General features: G+C 34.3%; 1 protein-coding gene and 1 long non-coding RNA gene across 2 annotated transcripts in view; one reads left to right on the top strand and one right to left on the bottom strand.

Moving 5' to 3' along the window:
• The window catches only part of trak2 (trafficking protein, kinesin binding 2), a 48,123-nt gene that overhangs the window by 3,676 nt on the left and 22,062 nt on the right, over nucleotides 1-22,385 (top strand). Inside the window, 3 exon segments of the mRNA XM_056459396.1 lie at nucleotides 6,399-6,584; nucleotides 8,518-8,676; nucleotides 21,298-21,354. Coding sequence (XP_056315371.1) covers nucleotides 6,530-6,584; nucleotides 8,518-8,676; nucleotides 21,298-21,354 — 271 coding nt within the window. The 5' untranslated portion in view covers nucleotides 6,399-6,529.
• Nucleotides 3,533-22,385, bottom strand: part of LOC130230406 (uncharacterized) — a 33,069-nt gene continuing 14,216 nt past the window's right edge. The window contains exons 2-3 of the long non-coding RNA XR_008837954.1: nucleotides 22,152-22,273; nucleotides 3,533-3,904 (exon numbers count right to left, since the gene is read on the bottom strand). This is a non-coding gene — a long non-coding RNA (uncharacterized LOC130230406). The remainder of the gene's footprint in view (nucleotides 3,905-22,151; nucleotides 22,274-22,385) is intronic.

The raw sequence follows: 22,385 nt of genomic DNA, 5'->3' as shown, positions 1-22,385 counted from the left end.
TTAGTTCAGGTGTTATTTAGAGGGAAATTGTTGGAAAGCAGTGCCTTTACATCGTACACCCGACAGGACATCTTGGATATTGGTTTGTAAATATCACCATAGTTTTTCTATAACTGCACTTTATAACTTATACCTGTATCCTGCACTTGCTGCTATTGCACTGCTGGTTAGACCGAAACTGCATTTCGTTGCCTTGTACTTGTACATGTGTAATGACAATAAAGTTGAATGTAATCTAATCTAATATTAACGCAAAAGAAAGCAGGTAAAAAATATACGGTGTGATAATGAAAGGATGATCACACACACGGGTAAAGCTAGATCCATAAATAATCTGTTCAAAGAATGGTAAAAGGAAAGCAACTGGTGCTGCTGACAATAAGTCAACTCTGGAAGTCTTGAAAGCAGCAAGACTGTGGGTGCATGTTCATTTGTCTAGTCTATTTGAAAGAGAACCGATCGCATCAGTTGTGTTTCTAGACACAGTTGCTTCACGAAAGGAAACGGGGGTGCGCACGCGTTATAAACAGTCACGCGCATCACCTCAGCTGTTAGTGCGAGTGATTATCCTCATTCGGTATTCACCTGCTTTGCTCGCGCAAAGTTGCGAACGTAATTATTTTTGTCAGTCGTGTTGCTACTCAATTCTAAAATCGCCTTTGCATGCGTATTGGACCATCCTTATTTTTGAACCCTGCTTTTAAGAATTATTATCTGGGAAAATTATTTTCAACCAGTCAAAATGGCTAGTGGGAGTGTCTATCTTACCGCCGACATCTACCCGTTGGCAGGTGTTAATGTAAAGCCCTGCTAATATTAAAATTGTGTATATTTTTAAACAATTTTAGAAAACGTTTTTATTCAGAAATTTATTTGAGGGGAATATTTAAAAAGGTGTCTCCTTGAATATTATTATTGAAGAATATCACTGACTCAGTTGAAAGATCTTCTTATTTGAGCTTTTATCAGTGTTTATTTGTTTGCTTTTTGTATAGTGCTTGTAATGAAACTGTTATGATTGTAAATCATCTATTAAATCTACAGCAGGGAAAATAAGTATTGAACGGTTATAATATAATATTTCCAGTAAATAATATTTCTAAAGGAGCTGCTGACATGAAATTAAACCAGATTTTGGTAAAAAGCCAAACAATACAAACATAAAAATAAAACAAAACAAAAAAAAAAATCAGACAAATGAGTTCTGTGTAAGAAGAACTACTGAAATGTATTTAATACTGTATATAAAAGGCTTTTTTGGTGATGGCAGCTTAAAGACGTCTCTCATATGGAGAATAAAGTCTCGTGCATTGCTCTGGTGTGAGTTTTTTTACAGACTTCAACAGAGTGTAAAATTCTTGATGGTTCGTGGGTCTCGTCTATCAATTCTGAGCTTTATTTTGTATTTTCTATTGGATTCAGGTCAGGTGATTGGCTGGGCCATTCTGCAGCTTGATTTTCTTTCTCTGAAAGCATTTGAAAGTGCTGTGTTTTGGATCAATGTCTGCACATCATAGTGAAATTATAATATTTAAAGTGCGCTTATTCTTTGGAATTTTCAATGTGATTGCACTACTTTACTTCCACTATTTACACTACAACATTGTGTAGAATAGTGTAAAAGTATCCAGTGTTTTAGTGTCCTTATCTTTCTAATCTAGTGAAGCAATTTTTTCGTCTGCAGAGTCATGAAGTTGTCCTAAATGTGTGACCGTCTGATTGATAAAGAGGCCTTTGAATCCAAGTTTAATTTACATGTGCATGAGGCTGGATATTAAAAGAAACCGAGGCTGCCATCATCACTTCCCCCCCAAAAAACTGTAACAACTTCCTGAAGAAAGACAAAAAGAGGAAGACCATGAATATCCCAGCATTGACTTTTCTGTTGTGAATTATTTAACAGAGAGGTCCTGCTTTGCTGCTTATCTACTGCCAGTATCAGCAGAATAAATCAAGTTTTTCAGGCTCAGGGATCACTGAAACCACTAATAGAGGAACAATAGAGGATTAAATGCTTCTAGGAGATTGTTCTGGGGATTAGTTGTAAATGAAAGCAGATCAGAACTGCTGGATCATTCTGGAGATCTTAATGTTATTTGTCTTTCAGAAGTTGGAGTGGACTTATGATAATTTAACTTTGCTAATAAATAAAGTCAACAGACATTGTCCCCGATGCTAAAACAATGCGGTTTCTAGCTGCACTTTCACTTTTGTTTCCGGCAAAGGAGGTCTGTTTTGATCTTAGTGCACAAAACACACACACGCACACACACACACACACACACACACACACACACTGAGGTTTTACAAACATGTGCAGGAAACGAGAAGTATCTGCACTGTGCCAAATAGTTTTTCTGTGGATTCTTATGTGTTATGTAGGCCATTGTTATTGCTGTTATAATTATTACTACAGGTAAAAGTGGTAAACTGGTTTAACCACATCATTAGCCACATTAATATGAGTTATATTATATTATACCAATATTATTCATTTTCATATTAGACTAAATTATTTTACTCTGTTTCAATAAGATATATATATATATATATATATATATATATATATATATATATATATATATATTAGTCAGCAAAGTTTTTTTTATTGGTTGATTTCAGATTTATTTATTTCAGATTATTTATTTATTTCAGCTTTATTTATTTTTCTTAGATTATTTATTTATTTATTTCAGATTATTTATTTATTTCAGTTTATTTACTTAGTTCAAATTTATTTATTTCAGGTTTATTTGTTTTTCTTAGATTATTTATTTCAGATTTATTTATTTATTTATTTATTTCAGATTTATTTATTAATTTCAGATTTATTGATTTATTTATTTCAGATAATTTATTTATTTCAGATTATTTATTTATTTATTTATTTCAGTTTATTTATTTATTTCAGTTTATTTATTTATTTCAGTTTATTTACTTATTTCAGGTTTATTTGTTTTTCTTAGATTATTTATTTCAGATGATTTATTTATTTCAGATGATTTATTTATTTCAGATGATTTATTTATTTCAGATTATTTATTTATTTCAGATGATTTATTTATTTCAGATGATTTATTTATTTCAGATTATTTATTTATTTCAGATTATTTATTTATTTCAGATTATTTATTTATTTCAGATTTATTCATTTTTCTTTAGATTATTTATTTCAGTTTTTTATTTATTTCAGCTTTATTGATTTATTTATTTATTTCAGATTATTTATTTATCTCAGATTATTTATTTATTTAAGATTATTTATTTATTTATCTCAGATTGTTTATTTATTTCAGATTACTTATTTCAGATTATTTATTTATTTCAGATTTATTTATTTCAAATGTATTTATTTATCTCAGATTATTTATCTAAGTTTTTTCTTCATTTCAGATTTATTGATTGATTGATTTATTTATTTCAGATTTTATTTATGTCAGGTTTATTTATTTGAGGTAATTTTATTTTTCTCAGATTATGTATTTATTTATTTTAGATTATTTATTTCAGATTTATTTATTTATTTCAGGTTTATTTTATTTTATGATCTATAATTATCCAGCCTTGGTAAGACAAAACAACCCCAAGCTTTTGAACAGTAGTGTAACTTGTCTCAAACATGAACTCCTGGCAGTTTTCGGATATTCTGTCTTTGTTATCTGGCTATTTATTTTTGTTTGTTTGTAGATTATTATGGTACATTTTAGTTTAGCTCTCAGCTTTCATCCCCATCGAGTCAAACCCTGTTTTCCAAATGAACCTCATCGTGTACAGTGTTGGGGGATTTTCTTCCCATCAGACTTCAAGACAGGAAGTTCATGCTCCTTTAAATCTTGCTGGAGCCTTTGAGTTTGTGAACAACAGGAAGTGGCCCTCACTCCCCCTCTGACAGCTGTGACGTGGCCTGTCCAGAAGAAAACGCACACACTTTAGAGACGCTGGCCTGAAAAACATTTGAACACTGTTCACATTCCAGTAAATGTCACTGCATGAACTTTAGAAAATCAAGTGCAATTCATGCTCAAATGCTTCAAAAACGGAAAAAGAACAAGAAAAAAAGTTACTAATTTTACTGCATTAATAAAACTGTGCATTTTGCATATGAAAATACATTTGTAAAAACATGATTATTATTCTTCTTATATATTTTAATTATTATTATTATACATTATATTGTTAAATATTTTATTTTTATTGTTGTTGTTGTTATTATACATTATATTGTTATATATTATTATTATTAGTAGTAGTAGTAGTAATAGTAGTAGTATCATCACATTATTATGATCAATGTTGTTATTATTATACATAATATTGTTATATATTTTATTATTAGTAGTAGTAATATTAGTAGTATCATCACATTATTATGATCAATGTTGTTATTATTGTACATTATATTGTTATATATTTTATTATTAGTAGTAGTAATATTAGTAGGATCATCACATTATTATGATCAATGTTGTTATTATTATACATAATATTGTTATATTTTATTATTAGTAGTAGTAATATTAGTAGTATCATCACATTATTATGATCAATGTTGTTATTATTATACATTATATTGTTATATATTTTATTATTAGTAGTAGTAATATTAGTAGTATCATCACATTATTATGATCAATGTTGTTATTATTGTACATAATATTGTTATATATTTTATTATTAGTAGTAGTAATATTAGTAGGATCATCACATTATTATGATCAATGTTGTTGTTATTATACATTATATTGTTATATATTTTATTAGTAATAGTAGTATCATCACGTTATTATGGTCCATGTTGTTGTTATTATACATTATATTGTTATATATTTTATTATTAGTAGTAGTAGTATTAGTTTCATCACATTATTATGCTCAATGTTGTTATTATTATACATTATATTGTTGTTGTTATTATTATTATTTGAATCATAAGACTCCAATAAATGAATAAATAAATAAATAAATAAATATATAAGTGCATTTAGGAACCTATTATCTCAATAAATACACATAAATAAAAGTTATCTCAATTAAAGCGGTGCGTTATTATTATTATTACATTTCAGAAAACTGCATTTTTAATTATTTATTACATTATACATAATTAAATGCACTTTAAATATTATAATTTCATTAAAAAGTGCATTTTGAATGTAACAGCAATACTATTATTATACACATTATAATATACATTTACAATAGACTTTAATATACTTTAGAATCTGGTTATGATGTACATTGCGTTAATTTCTTTTTAATACAGTCTACTAAAGACTGCCTGTTTAATTATGATTTATTTTACATTATTAAATGCACTTTGAATATTATAATTTCATTTCGAATGTAACGGCAATACTATTATTATATTCAATAATACACATTTTAAAATACACTTTAGTGATACATAGTGCTCAGCATAAATGAGTACACCCCCCACAAATCTCTCTTATAAATGTTTAATAGGAAGCTTTACAATATTATATTTGTGCATATACATTAGATTAGTCAGTACTGAAGCCAAATCTGGAGCTAATCTAACAAAATAATTTACGATAACGGTCAAAAAACTAGTACACCCAAAAATTCATGTTTTAGACAATTATAATTAAAAAAAAAGAGGAAAAATCAAAAAAAGCAACAAAAAAAGGAAAAACTTAGGTGAAACTTTGTAGTTTGTGATTTTTTTTGCAGTATTTTGCTTAAATTTAATTGTTTCATCTTTCGATTTCTAAATATATTTGGTGACTAAAATATTATTTTAATAAATATATCTGATTAATAAATCTGTTTTGTTTAAATGCACCAAAATACATTGAGAAATGAATAATAATATTAATTTTCAAAATAGGCTGTACTCAATTATGCTGAGCACTGTAATAATATGAATATAACATAATGTATTTATAATGTACCTTGCTTTATACATTTTTATTGTCGTCTACTAGTCTTATAATCATTTGTGGTCATTATAATCATCGTATAATCAAGAATAAAGGGTATAAGTCAATAAATCCTGGTCAGTTTGCTTTGTTTTTTGGGGTGATTTGTGTGTGAGTGTGTGAGTGTGTGAGTGTGTGTGTGCGTGTGCGTGTGCGTGTGCGTGTGCGTGTGCGTGTGTGTGTGCAGGAAAATAACTCAGCTAAGCCTTTGACATAACTGTCCTTCTTACATAATGGTTAAAATGTTGGATTATTCAGACTCACAGTGATGAACACACAGGCTTGCTGAAGCAGAGAGTTAATCTGCACAACAGCTGGAGGACAAACACTGAGCCGGAGCTGAAATGTCAGCAGAGAGAGAATGAGAGATTTTCATGGCACACACACACACACACACACACACACACAAACACACACACAAGCACATTGCACAAGTCACACTGTGATTTTATGTTTCAGGTAAAGGCGACATCTCTGTGGGGTTTTGATGCAAAACAGGATGTGACATCAGCAGCCTTCGCGACTTCTGCTCGAGCGGTTTGGGCATGAATGAGGAGCCCCACCCTCATTCGCCCGGCTGACCAATCAGAATGTTCGAGGTGAAGCCCATGAGTGTGGAGAAGAAGGACACGGCTGCGGGAACAGGTGTGTGTCTGTGTGTGCGTGAGTGCGTGCAAGACAGAAAGAGAAAGTCACATCTCCTATTCTCCTATAATGAGTTGCTACAGTAAACTGCTCCACTGATCCAAATGTTCATCCAACCAGAAATCTATATGTTAAGGAGCAACTGCAGCGTAAACGTGACATTTGCAGTGTTACATAACCTTCAGTGAGTGAGGAGAAGATTGCGAAATTAAATTCTGTGTGAAATCAATATTTACAATCTTTATTTTGTTATTATTATTTAATTTTGTTGTTGTTATAATTATTATTTTGTCTCATTTTTATAATTTAGGTGAACTATTAATCCACTAAAAAATAGTTTTGGTAATCTTCAATCGAAGCCTGAGCATTTTCTTCAGCTGTGACAGCTTCAGCCACAGTGTCTTTAGCCACGCCTCTCTTACCATTAGCTTGCAATGAGGGAAAGATGTGTAAAAGAAAGCTCCACCCCCTAATCAATATTCCGTTTCAATAGAAGTTACATCATCACAGTGAAATGAAAGTCTCAGCATCCTCCAGTTTATGTGAACTTTAAGCTTAATCAATGAAACGTTTCCTACATTAGCAGTGTGGTGTGGCCACATTGTAAATGTAATAGTGCTGGTCATCGATTTATCTAATTCAAAATAAAAGTTTGTTTCGGCTTAATATATGTATGTGTATTGTATATATTTATTAGGTATATGTGATACACACATGTACACAGAAACAAAACTACACAAAACAACTTTTTTACATATTTAAAGTTATATATAATTTGTATCATGTACATATATATTTTATATCTGAATATGAACAAACATTTTCTTAAATATATGCATATTTAAATATACATGATAAGATTATTGTGTCAAATTATTGCTATTAAATAATTCACACAAATTTACAGATCAGTTGCATTTTAAATGGAATTTGATGACGTATAATTGCGTACAAGAATTCTGAAGTGTAATTATAATATAATAACAAGTATGTACACTAATTATAGGCTATAGTAGACTATTCATTTCAATGCTACTACACTGTAATAACACAATACTAAATATAAAGTGCGTACTATACATTTTTTTTAACAACTTCAGCTTTAATTATACACTAATAACTTCTAATAGTGGGATTTATTTTAAGGGATATGCTCATTATCAGGTGCGTTCACATCCTTCAGGCTGTTTAATAACCCATAAGTAGGCCCACACGGAATCTGTGCACGCAGATTTCCTCAGATTTTTAGCCCATCATTAATTCTGTTTATTTACTTGAGTAAATGTGTGTACATTTATATTTATTCAGTTTTTTAATTAATTACAGTAATAATATTACTAATATGAAAATGTTCATCTGATTTATGTACAATGCAGTCTTTTAGTAGATATGTTATGTAAGAGACTTGCTTTGTTTACCAAATAAAGTGAATCTAATTGGATTTGCCTTTTAAATATTAAATAAAAGTTTAAAAGGTATTACTTTTTATTACATGTATTAAGGTTTTAGTTATGATACTGCCAGAATAAAGAGAAATCCGCATATTTTTAGCAAAAAACGTCCACAGATTCCGTCTGGCCCTGGTAATAAGGCATCAGTGTGAATGGTCATGTGCTGATGTGTCGTCTAGAGATGGACAGCGTGAGTCATGTGATGTGGCCGAATTCTACAATGCTCCCATTGACTCCCATTCATTTTCTACATTTGATGTTTTCCATATTTTATAAAGCCTCTTTTGAGGGACTTTGGAGTTCTGAATGTTGTTATTTCACTTTTATTTCCCCAATCTTAACCAATGAAGGAAATTCTGACTCTTTATAATATGACTGACTGTGTCTTTTATGAATGAACAGCAGATGGTGTGCTTGAACTCGTGTGTATCTTTGTGAAATTGACTGAAGCTGGAGTGTTTGTGTGTGTGTGTGTCCTGCAGATGAGGGGAGTAAGGTGTGTGACGGGGGTGTCAGCGGGTGTGGAGGGGATTCGCTGTATCTTTACGAGGGTCAGGATTGGGTCATTTCTCCATCCTGCTCTCCAGACGAGCCCAGCGCCATCTCACCAATGCTGGCTGAGGAAACCTTCCGCTACATGAGTAAGTCACTGTGTGTGTGTGTTTGGCCAAACACGTGTGCATGAGTGTCTGCGTGCTATTTCTGTCTGGACAGTCATTGCAAACTTAAATTCTTAAAATGTCAGCATTTTAGGCCTTTAAAGGTATTAAATTTAATGAAATATTGTGTTATAGGTCTTAAATCATTCTCAAGCAAGTCTTTATTTTCCTCTGATCAAATAAAGTTACCCAGCTGGGCTGACCAATCACCAATAATCTCAATAAAAATTTGAACAAAAGTTAAATATTTAACTCTATTTACCCGTGTGGTTACATTATCTTCCTTACAATCACTTTTAAAAGTTTAAAGTTCTCCTTGCGTTTCGACAGACTGTTGTGCATAAATTTAGTTTATTATAGTTTTTAAAACATCTTAATTTTAACTATATTTAGCTTGTTTTGACACATTTAAAATCTGTGGTTAAGAAATAACCAAATTAAAAGTAAAGTAGCGTAGTAAAAGTAAAAATCTTTTCCATTGGCCCAACCGTGCCATTAGAAAAAACCCTTAGCATAAGTCTGTAATTGTAATTCATAATAGTCTTAAAGTCTTAAATTTGACTGGCTGAAACCCTGTGCAAGGGAAGCTTTAAAACTACAGCTTTCCAAAATGCAAGCTACTCAAAGTTGAAAAAAGTCTTTTGAAACATATTTAGCTACTCTAAGGCCCAATCCCAATTCTACCCCTTAGCCCTTCCCTTTACCCTTCTCCCAATTCTCTTTAGCTTGAAGGTGTAGGGCTAGGGGGAATGGCTAGATAGCCCTTGAAACGTAAATTTTCCAGGACCACACTCAAAATCAAGGTGTCCAAAAATTTCCCAAAATACACCATCTACAATGGCAGCATGACTGCACCCGGAAGTCAGGAGATGCACAAGTTAGTATTTTTTGTCATAATTTTTACAACAAACAAGCACATGTTTTAATACATTCATAACCGCGTTCATGTTACTGTCATGCTTAAAAAAAAATTTAAAAAAATGCTAAAATAAAAACCGCAAAATTTCGCTATCTATAATCCATATTAATAACTCCTGTATAGTAGTCCCACAACATTCTTTCACATTAGTTACTCTATGACACTGGAATCCCCTGTCAGTAATGTCTAGTGGCTGGGAATGAGCTTTTTACAGAGTCTGCTATAATGTTAATGTTGTTTTGTGTGTTTACATAGATGAATATGGCCAGTGTGTAAATGCACAGTACAGTTACGATCTTATTGCCACATTATATCAGTATGATAGCATGATGTTGTTCCCTTCAGTGATTTCCTGAAGATAAATACCAAAAAATAACACAGCTGGAATAACTACAGCAGTCGTGACCGTCAATCTCATATGAAGCAAGAGATCGTGATGACATCTGATGACGTGTGCAGGTGTTGTAGTGGTGTCTCATTTTTTAGGGGTAAATTTTGTAGGCCTTCCCCTTCACACTCTCTTTCAATGGGAAGGGGAAGGGGTACAAAAATAGAATTAGGTCTGGGCCTAAATACACAATAAAGAATGTAACATGATGCTATTCAAGAGATCAGCGTGTTTGCAAATCTATAATAATGATAAAATTAATTTAGTTGCAAAAAAATTAAGTCAAAGAAAGGCTGACATGATCATTCTGAAAACTAGAATTTAAGAAAGTTAAAAGAATTGACAAATTCTGTGTAAAATATTGTAGTTATGCCCTAGTTTAACTCCAATTTATGTAAAATAATTGGAAAAATATGACACTTTTCATATTGCTTTTAAAATGAACTTTTTTTTAATGAATGCACAGTTTATCGGCAGCCATATTGGTAACTAAATGCATATATTTTAATGTTATTAGTACTGGCCTGACAAGAATAATGTCATGATATATTAAGCAGATAAATTCTAGATTTACAAAAAATTGTTGTTATTATTATTATTGTTTTAGATTGGTATATTATTGTCCCATATATTGGATATCAGCATCAGTCCAAATTTATAAGACTTAAACCTTTTAAAGGGCACCTATGGTGAAAAATCAGACATATGGCAGACATATGTGTAAGTATAGTGTATAGACCGTCATATTAGGGTGAAATAAACACTCAGTCCTTTTTTTTTTCAATTTAGCAACATAAAAACGGTGGACCAATTGGAGCGGTTTTCAGATCGACCGCAACTTTACAAAAGAGTGCGGTCCCCCCGCCCACCGAATTGATTGACAGCTGCGTATTAGCATGCCCCGGTAGTCACGTGTATAATCATACCAACAAGAGAAGAATAGCACAAAGGAATTGGAAATAAAAGGTGTGTTCAGTTTGCTAGGATCATCAATCGTCATCAGATGTGATCAAGAAGAGTGAGTTTTACAAGTTTAACATGTTTTAAAACAGAGCACGTGTGTAATGAAGTAACGTTACAGCGATTTACTTCAGCTTTACTTCATCAGCACAGCCGCGTGTCAGAACAATTATAAAAGAAGACGCTTCAATCCCGCTTTGTGGACGTTAAATCAGGTTTATTTTGTACATTAACATAACAGAAATCCACACAGCAGTGGAGATTAACCTGTATCCTGTCACATATAAGTGCAAAAAGAGTGCAAGGCTAAACGCGCGCTGTCTGTCTGTGTGTGCGTGTCGTGTCCGCGCTGTGTCTGTGTGTGTGAATCTGTGTGTGCGTGAACTTTTTAACGACATTGTGTGTGACTCATCGTTGCAAATCCACAACAAATGCATCAAATACTCATTGGTAAAGTTCTTACTGTAGTATTTCTCACAAACGCTACGTGAGATCTGCTTCCTTTAAGTCTGTCTGTTGTCTGACGCAGCCGAGGGAGGAGATTAAGGCACGCAGAAAGGCACGTAGAAACGGTGGGCGGGGAGGACTAGCCTTAAAGGCGCAGTACACCAAAACCGCCACCCAGTGAAAAAATGTATCAAATAGAATCTTGCAAAAGGTATAATGAAAAATCTGATGGGTGTTTTGAGCTGAAACTTTATAGACACTTTCTGGAGACACAAAACACTTATATTAAATCTGAAAAAAGGGCTAACCTATGTGCCCTTTAATGGTCAGAACAGAGCAGTTTCTTAAAGGCGGTCAATCCATTTAAATGGGAGAAAGGGTATGTTTGTTTCTAATATCTCTTTGCTGGGCTATATATTATATTCTGAACACAGTAAATAGTGTATCGTTATAATTCTGCACATTACAATTATAGTTATTTTGTTTAAAAAGGTTTTGCAACTGGCAGCCCTGCTGAAAAATCCAGCTTAAACCAGCCTAGGCTGGTTGGCTGGTTTTAGCTGGTCAACCAGCCTGGTTTTAGAGCGGTTTTGGCCATTTCCAGCCTGGTCTTAGCTGGTCAGGCTGGAAAATGACCAGCTAAAACCAGCTTGACCAGCCTAGCCAGGCTGGGAGCCCAGCCAAAACCAGCTATGTCCAGCTTAAACCAGGCTGGTCAAGCTGATTTTAGCTGAATTTAGCTGGTCATTTTCCAGCCTGACAAGCTAAGACCAGGCTGGAAATGGCTGGAAACCAGCCTGGAAATGGCCAAAACCGCTCTAAAATCAGGCTGGTTGACCAGCTAAAACCTAGGCTGGTTTAAGCTGGATTTTTCAGCAGGGAGATCTGAATTATTTTGAGTTTCGTTCATGCTAATTGAGTTAGCCTTGCTGTGAGTCACTGCACTACATATGCTTATGCTTGAGGGGTGTGTGTTTGTGCCCGTTCCTGGCAAGGGCACAGGAATTCAGTGGTACGGTCTTTTAAGTGCAGCTGACAACGAGACAGAGCGGGCAGGAGGGAGGGAGGGAGGAAGGGAGAGGGACAGATGGATGAATGTTAGCGAGAGAGAAGAGAGCCGAGGAAATCAGTCATGCCGGTGTTAAACATCCAGAATGAGGATCTCTATGATCAATATGCTGCAGAAGGTGAGAGCATATGAACATTCATACATGCACTGATCATAGAGAGCTGAGAGTGTGTGTAAATGTGTGTGTGCTGTTTTATTTTTAAGTCCTGTGCTGCTTGCCGACACTAAAGCTTGCAGACTTCTGACAACGCAAGGTCATCTGTAACGGACAGGGCATGTGTGGTGAACTCGCTTGTGTGTTTGTGTGTGTGTGTGTGTGTGTGTGTGTGTGTGTGTGTGTGTGTGTGTAGGAATGCAGAATGTGGTGTTAGTGTCATTGCGTGAGGAGGGTGTTGTTGAAGGTCTACTTTGCAGTTTTGGTTTGTGACGGCTCATTTCTGCAGTGTGTACAGGAAGTGAGGGCTCGCATTTCTCTCGAGGTCAACCACTGATGTCATCGGTTACAGTTTTTGTTGTGCTGACATCATCTGTGACAGTTCAAGTTGTGCTGATGTCATCGTTTATGGCCTAACAGTGCTGACCGACATGATAAATGACATTTAATGTGTTTCAGTGTGTTTCCTACAGGATTATGACACTATGTTTGTACTAAATTATGCCTGATTTATGTTTATAATATAATATTTTCAATTTGTAGATTAGGCATTATTCAATTCAATTCAATTTGATTTACAACAAGAGCTTTAAAACAACACAGTTGACCAAAGTGCTGACAACAGAGAGTAAAACAAAGCGTAGTACATACTGTAAAATACAAATAAATAAACATAAAATGTCAACATCTCACGCTGTGCTAAAAGCCAAGTTTAACAAGTGAAGAGATTTGAAAACAGTAATGGAAGAGGCTTGTCTAATATACAACGGCAACTCATTCCACAATTTTGGTACAGCCACAGCAAAAGCCCGATCCCCTCTGAGCTTTCGACTGGTCCTGGGCACAACCAGGAGGAGCTGGTCGGCTGACCTGAGCGAATGAGAAGGTGTGTAAGGACAGAGAAGCTCAGAGAGGCTCAGTTCAGCACCATCCAGTTCGGCAGCCAGTGAAGAGAAGATCAAATCGGGGTGATGTGCTCGTATTTGCGTGTGCCAGTTAAAAGACACGCAGCTGCATTCTGAACAAGTTGCAGTCGAGAATTAGAAGACTGACTCACCCCAAAATAAAGGGCATTGGAGTAGTCCAGGCGGGAGGTTATAAAGGCATGGATGACTGTTTCGAAGTACTTGTGTGATTAAACATGCTTAATTTTGGCCAGTTGTCTTAAGTGAAAGAAGCTAGAGCTTTAGAAAGGCATCCATGTGTAAAACATTTGCCAGAGTAACTGGCGGTTCATTCTGGTGAATATTATTAATATATTTGCATATTTATATAATGTAAACAATCATGCAATTTAGGTGTGTGTGTAGAGGTGTAATGGATCCGTGATTCCTACGGATCACAACCCACGGTTTGGAACACACGTGACCTGCGGATTAATAAATTTTTTTGTAGATTAGTCCTAAATGCGTAACGATCACAGAGAGAGATCGCCTCACACGTCATTCAAATCACATGTATGAAAGCTTTTAGGCTTTCCTGTAAAATATAATGATGACGGAAGAAGTTGTGGGAGGTTATTCGGGATGTGGTGGGTTTCTTAGGTTATTAAAGGGGTTTTCTGTCACTGCTTGTTTAGCCTTTATTAATGCATTCAGTGTAAGCTGCACGATTAATCCTTGAAAGATCAGGATCTCAACACCCACGCAACATAAATAAAAAATGATGGTGATTTGCATGTTTATTAATCCTTCGAATCGCTGCATTCAAATCTGTGTTCGAAAACCACAAAAATCAAGAAAGAGATTCAGTCTTTAGTTTACAAACTGTCAAATAACACTGGAATAACACTGGTTTATAGTTTAGATAAAATCACTGATGTTTATAGTAAATCACCGTCATATGCATTTAACTTGAGGCTCAGAAATGAAAGTTGTAAGCAGCAATTACATTATTTAACTAATAGGTGGCATCAACCAGTCATCACAAATATGCCACTGAATCATTCTTCAAAAATGATTCATCTAGCAATGAAACATGAAGTTTTATAAGTGAAGAACTGAATCATTTATTGAAAATGAGGCTGAAAATAAATATGGGTTGTACAAATGATAATGTTCGATTTCTTCATTTAGCGTTATCAGCAACAGTAGTAGTGACTGAATTTTTCACAGATCTGAATATTTTACTATTTATTTGTATTCAACTGATTATTTCTTAATTTTATTTTTAATTAAATTACAGCTTCTAAGTTCTGCTTGTTTCTTGAAAAGAGTTTCTTGCAGTGCTGTTTTTGTAATAAATGGAAAGCAAATTACATTGGTCTCCTCCTTTTTTTGGCTGATCCGAAAAATGGTCCGATCTGTGACTAAAAAAACCCAACTGTTTTGAAATGTGATCCGAACCATGAGATTTATGATTCGTTACACCACTATGTGTGTGTGTGTGTGTGTGTGTGTAAACCAGTACACACTTATATACTAAATTTGAAAACGATCATTTTAAAACGATCACAATACATTTTTAATTTTGTGTGTGTGTGTGTGTGTATACACTCATAATGGAGTGTTTTGACCAATATCCATGCAAACTAAACTATAATAATATGCACGAGCCTATATATAAAGAATAAGCAGTATATATTCACCTTTTTATATAGGTTTATGCTAGATTATATTTAATGTGTACATGCATATTGATCCAAATACTCCAGTTTAATATACTGAGCATTTATGAATATTCTATTAATGACAGACATATTTTATGCAGTGCATGTCCTTTCGATGCAGTGCCAAATAAAATCATCTGTCCAGACAGACTTCAGTTCATCTGAGACAACTTAAAATGCAGCCTATAAAGACCGCTCAATAGGTTTTGGAACAGAACAAATTAGTATTATTGCTAGTATTTGTATCTTTTAACTCGGCATGCATCAGGTCAGCGGGTTCACTGATTCATTCAGAAGCAAATGAGTCGAATGAATCAGTCAAAATGACTGAGTTTGGCTCTATTTCAGCTTTAGTATGCGTCCAGTGCAGTATTAGTGTTGTCTACTGAGGGTCATCAGGGATGTCGTAGTGGACGACTCTAGTGTGTACGTGCGAGAACATTAATGAGAGTGCAGGCTTGAGTTGTGTAGGGGAGACTTTTTGCCCTAGTTTCACCCAGTTGAAAGATGATGTGATGCTAAGAATAACCTGAGAGGGAGAGCGAGGGCAGACGGAGGCTATTTCAGCGTTATAATCAGAGGCATGACGGGGCATGAGCACTATGGCATATTCATAGAGAGAAAGAGACATACTCTAAGCACACCGTTACCAGGAACTTGATGTATATTGAACACTTATGACTGTATAGATGCAGTAAATTCTTGAACATGAGTGTTTATTAAGAATGTTTTGATCAATTTTAAACGATTGAAATGTCGGCTACAGCAAGATGAAGTCTGTTATAATAAATAAGCGCTACAACTAAAATAAGAGTTTATTAATAAACTGTGCGCAGGCAGTTTTGTAATGATTATTGCATAAATCAGTACTTTTTTAGGTGAAATAATTCAAAAATTGTCAAAATAAAATTTAATTTGTTCAAAATATTTTTTGGACAATAATATTAATATAATAATGATAATATTTGACTTGTTAAAGGGGTCGAGCGCATGTTCAGTAAAAAATTGATGCAGAAATTGATTTATTTTTATTTTTTTGTAAATTTGATGATTTTTAAAACGGTGGTCAGTTTTTATGACAAAAGTTCAAATAAGCAAGCAAACAGGACAAATATTGGTATTTGGCAAAATAAATATATAAATGGATTGCTGCATTGTTCATAACCAACCAAGATGAAAGCAACTCATTACTGTAGATTAATTAATTAAAGACTACACTATCTGACAAAAGTCTTGTCATTGATCCCAGTTGTAAGAGCAACAAATAATAACTTGACTTCTAGTTGATCATTTGGAAAAGCAGAAAAAGGTCGATTTTTCTGATGAATCATCTGTTGAACTGCATCCCAATCATCACAGATACTGCAAAGAAGGTCAAGGTGCTACAGGATTGGCCAGCCCAGTTATCAGATATGAACATTATTGAGCATGTCTGGGGTAAGATGGAGGAGGCATTGAAGATGAATCCAAAGAATCTTGATGAACTCTGGGAGTCCTGCAAGAACGCTTTCTTTGCCATTCCAGATGACTTTATTAATCAGTGATTTGAGTCATTGCAGAGATGTATGGATGCAGTCCTCCAAGCTCATGATGGAGTCAGACACAATATTCATTCTATTTCCACTGCATCGTGACTTTATATTCTATACTGGACATTATTTCTGTTAAGTGATAAGACTTTTGTCTAAGCAAAGTCAGACCTTACTGTCCTAACTTGGATAAGCGACAAGACTTTTGTCAGGTAGTGTATATACATTTTTTTAAGCCACTTCATAAATTATTTTGTCTGAATCGACAGTTTTCACACAAAAAACTACCTCAGTCATCAAATCAGTTAATAGTGATTTAGTGTTCAGTTAAAGATAATGTAAAAAAAATTCACATTTCAATTAAGCAAACGTTTTATTTCAAATGTAATAATTTGACTCAAATGTAAATTTTAAATTCCAACAGTCTTCAAAATATTTGGTTTCATTTTGTTTTGTGTTGAACAGAAGAAACCACTTCAAGTGTGCGTAAATGGGTGAAGACATTTTCATTTTTATGTGAACTATCCCTTTATTTTTAATAGCTACATTTCTGTTCTCAGTTACAGGCACACAGAACATTAATAAGGCCTGAAGTCTTGTAAAGCGAAATGATTGGTCCGAGTAGAAAAATGTAACATTATTCATTCATTCATTCATTTTCTTTTCGGCTTAGTCCCTTTATTAATCCAGGGTCGCCACAGCGGAATGAACCACCAACTTATCCAGCATATTTTTATGCAGTGGATGCCCTTCCACCCGCAACCCATCTCTGGGAAACATCCATACACACTCATTCACACTCATACACTACGGACAATTTAGCTTACCCCCATAATTCACCTATACCACTTGTCTTTGTACTGTGGGGGAAACCGGAGCACCCGGAGGAAACCTACGCGAACGCAAGGAGAACATGCAAACTCCACACCGAAACGCCAACTGACCCAGCCGAGGCTCGAACCAGCGACCTTCTTGCTGTGAGGCGACAGCACTACCTACTGCGCCACTGCGTTGCCAATATAACATTATTTACAATATTATTTAATCCAGTCCTGTCCTGGTGACAGAATCACCATTATCCATCAACAAATTGCATCACCTGACCTCCCATCCAAGTGCACGCATTCGTGATCAAAGCGACAGGACTACAATGACTAGGCTATGGATTAATGCTAATCATGTTGTAAATAATGTTCAGTTTCTTCCACTGACTGATCGTTTCGCTTTACAGGACCTCAGTTATTGATTTGGACTCGTTTGTATGTGTTAATTTTTAATCTCAAAGGACTGTCACTATTGACTGGCATTAAAAGAATCACCAAGGACCACGGATTCAGCTCAGAATCTTCTCTAATTATTGAGTGAAAAAAGTCACCTACGTCTTGGATCTTGAACAGGAGACGTACATTTTTGAATGAACTATCCCTTTGAGGCTAATTCACAGCACACTGACTAACATAAACACGGACAGTCAACAGATTACCGCACTTTTCTGACATCTGACAACCTGATAAGCGCTGATTCAGCAAGTTCAGTTGGAAAAAACAAGCTCCGTCAGACGCCAACAGGAGTCACACACTAATTCAACACAACCTAAACAAGTCTCCGCTGTCGTCTATCAGTGCAGTGTGATCTGTCATTTAGAAATATGTGTGTTTTTATATTTATATTATGTAGTGAACTAAGCAGCCTGACACCGTCTGATGTTTTACTGGAGCTCAAAGGTCTGTGTGTGTGTGTGTGTTTGTGGTTATCAATACGTCACTGATTACTAAACACTCTTCTGACATTGTTAGTTTAAATATGGACGTCTGAACAGAGCATTAGTGGCTGGTGTGCAGTTGTGTGTGTGTGTGAATGAGAGTTGTGCTGTGGTTCATGTGGTGTCTGTGTGAATGGAGTTTCAGTTAGTGTGTGTGTGCTAAAGTTAGAGACGCGGTGCTGTGATTGTCAACATGCTTAATTTAAGTGAAGAGCTGCTCACTCTCCATCTCCCCGCAGGTAAGGGTTAGGGTTGATGGCGTGACTGGGAGAGCTGGGAATGGGAATATATCATGAATCAATGATTAAATATGTGGAATGGGTGAATGCATGGAAATTTGGGAAGCATGCAGTACTGTTTAAGAGTTTGAGGGGTCAGTAATATTTATTTCTAAAAGAATTAATAGTTTTATTCAGCATGGATTTGATTGATTGATTGATTGATTGATTGATTGATTGATTGATTGAGGCATGCAATTGCTAAAAGTGACAGACATTTCTAAAGTTGCAAAAGGTTTGTTTCAAATAAGTGCTGCTTTGTTTATCTAAACAGTAATCATATTTACATATTAAAAATGTATGCACATACTGCAAAAAAAAACATTAATGGTAATAAGGCTTTTGAGCAGCAAATCGGTGATTTTTCTGCAATTCTGGAATTTTCGGGGGGAATGATGTTGTTAATTCTGCTTTGCATCAGCGAAATAATCTATATTTAACAATATAATAATACAAAAAAATGTCATTTAATTGTAAAAATAGTTTTGATATGCATCTTTTTGTGAATATAATTGACTTCTTGCAAAAACATTGTAGCAACCTCAACATTTGAAACAGTATTGTATGTTTATTTTGTCGTTGTTTTACTTGCGCTTATGAAACATGGGTTAAATATTAAGATATCTGCCGTTAGGTTAGGGTAAAATATTCACCAAGTGTTGTTCACTTTAGTTTGAAGACTAAATCTGTGTTTTGTTTTACCAGCCTAGTTACAGTGGGAGAAATAAGTCTTTAACACGTCACCATTTTTTTTCAGAAAACATATTTCTAAAGGTGCTGTTGACTTGAAATTTTCACCAGATGTTGATAACAACCAAAGAAATCCATAAATGAAAACAAATCTAATTAGTTATAAATGAGGTTATGTGTAATAAAATGAAATAAAGCAGGGAAAAAGTATTGAACACATGAAGAAAGGCAGTGAAAGCCCAGACAGCAGCTGAAATCTCTCAGTAGTTCTTCAGCAAGCCTCTGCCCTTCTTCAGTGTAAATTAATATTAACTGCTTCAGTCCGACATCTACATGAGCAGATTTCAGTAAGATAATGATTTAAAACATATTGAATATTACACCACACTGAACTGAACTAAACTAAACTCTGAAAACTGAACTGACACGGTTTCAATTGACTATAATATTGTATGTGAAGCTGCTTTGACACAATCTACATTGTAAACGCGCTATAGAAATAAAGGTGAATTGTAACTCTCAAATGCTTTCAGAGAAAGAAAATCAAGCTGTAGAATGGCCCAGCCAATCACCTGACTCGAATCCTATAGAAAATACCAAATAAAGATCCGATTTGATAGACGAGACCCAGAAAACCAACAAGATTTTAAACTCTGTTGAAGTCTGTGAAACACTCACACCTGAGCAATACATGAGACTTCATTCTCCATATAAGAGGCGTCTTTGAGCTGCCGTCACCAAACATTTATTAAACAGCACCTTTAGAAAAATGTTTTCTGAGAAAAATGGTGAGGTGTTGAATACTTATTTCCCCCACTGTATGTTAAAGTCATAAACCATTTAATATATCTCTTAATCTACAGTAAATGATCTGATGACACTTGCAAGATAATGTTCTATATTATATTATATAACCATTACATTCTACCAATATTTTTTTTTATTTGTTATATTTAAACAAATGTCCGTGTTATGTTTTATTGTCTCCCTCAATGCAGTTTGTAATTTAAATGGGATTTTGAAAATAAAAAAAACTCTCTTAATGTAAACTACATCTCTCTTGCTCAAGTTCAAGTTGCATTATCGGCATGACATTTTGTACAGTATTGCCAAAGCATTTTAATTATGTAGAAGATATATAATATATTAACATCATCAAATTAATAAAATATACAGTAAATAAGAAATAAAAGAAAAAAAACAGATAACATTATTTTCCCTCGGATTAGTCCCTTTATTCATCAAGGGTTGCCACTGTGGAATGAACCACCAACTTACAGTGGTGATGCGGAAAAAAACGAACCCGGTTAGAATTTTTTATGATGGACAAAAGTTTCAGAGGCAGTGTGTCCGTATGATTGACACAACGTGAGGTCGAATTTATTTTTTAATGTGTGAAAATTACAGACGAATATTTCGGATTCAGAGTGTAATAACCTTAACAATGTAGCCTTTTTAAATAAAGTGGGGTATTAGAGAAGCTTTAGTGATGCTGAGTGTGGAAATATGTTTGTTTTTATTATTGGTAATTTTTTGTCAGTTTATTTCTTTTATTTGTTTGTTTGTTTGTTTTTTTGTAAAATTGTTTTGAGGAATGATATTTAAAAAAAATTACATGAGTATTTTTTTATCTCTCTCTCTCCCTCTTTATATTTACAGTATATCTCTATTTCTCTCTCTCTCTGCTGGTGATTATGACATTCTCATTTTCTCCCTCAGTGGATGTTTACCATAATTCCCCCATCTAATATTTCCCTCTTCTCTTCTGTCCTGTTCTCTTTCTCTCATTCCTCCTGCAGCATTTCTAGCTGTCGGTTCCTCTTATCCCCAAAATGGCTCTAACAGCCTCTCTAAAGGTAACAGTCGGTCTGTCTGGCGCTTAATCGGTCTCTGTTTTACACTATGCATGTCCTTCCTGCTTTCTGCTTCTATTTTTGAGCTAGTGTTTGACCTAGCATGCTTAAGTTTGGTGTGTTAACAGAGCTGCAGTGTCCTAGAGTTCTCTAAATTCACATTAAAGGGGTCATATCATGAAAAGATCAACATAATAAACAACAGAACACACCTAATACATTATTACATTAATACATTATTATATCATTAACAGTTTAGTGTAATGTTAGTCAATCACAGATCTGTAAGTGAGCTCATTTACGTGAAGCCTTAAAGGTGCAGTAGGCTAATTATCATAGCTACAGTGTGTGGCAACATGCAATTTATCTATTTATGACGAAACTGAAGATTAAGGTATAGAAACTTTAAGGTCTGTAAATTGCTTATTTGCATGTTTTTGGGCGACCAGGATGTGTTGTGTTACAGCTGGTTGAGATACAGTGTAAAGGTTTTCACAAAAATAGAAAATAAACAATTGTTGTATGATTTAAATGTGTCTTGATGAATCCTTGACTGTAATTTACTGTATTACTTGGCCTTAAGAATAAAAAAAGTCAAGAAAATGTGACCTCTTTAAAGTTTTTGCATGCAGTAGAGAGATGTGCGAGTGTAAAATAAACCAAATTAAGATTTTAATCCATGTTCAGAATTTTGGGGGTTTTATATATTACAGTGGTCTTTAATCGCGGGAGTTGCATTCTAAAATAACCCGCAATAGACGAAATCTGCGAAGTAGTCAGCGTAATTTTTTATCTTCTACCTTTAGCATGTCCAGAAGTCCAGGTTTTTGTGCGATGGTTAGCATCTTTCTCTGCCTTTTGAGTGCTACCGCAGGTGCCTTTGACTGTGAAGAACGTTTCGTCGACATCGTAGGGAGAAAACCTGCAAACATGCAGTACAGCACTTCAGACTCACTGTTAGCAATCGAAGATTTCTGTCAATTTGGCAACCTGAACACATTCTGTAATGTACAGGAGATGCAACACAGAGGAGA

Source organism: Danio aesculapii, chromosome 6, assembly GCF_903798145.1.
Source record: "Danio aesculapii chromosome 6, fDanAes4.1, whole genome shotgun sequence".
In the NCBI taxonomy this organism is placed as follows: Eukaryota; Metazoa; Chordata; class Actinopteri; order Cypriniformes; family Danionidae; genus Danio; species Danio aesculapii.
The sequence above is the reverse complement of the archived record's forward strand: the minus strand, read 5'-3'. Positions and strand labels throughout refer to the sequence as shown.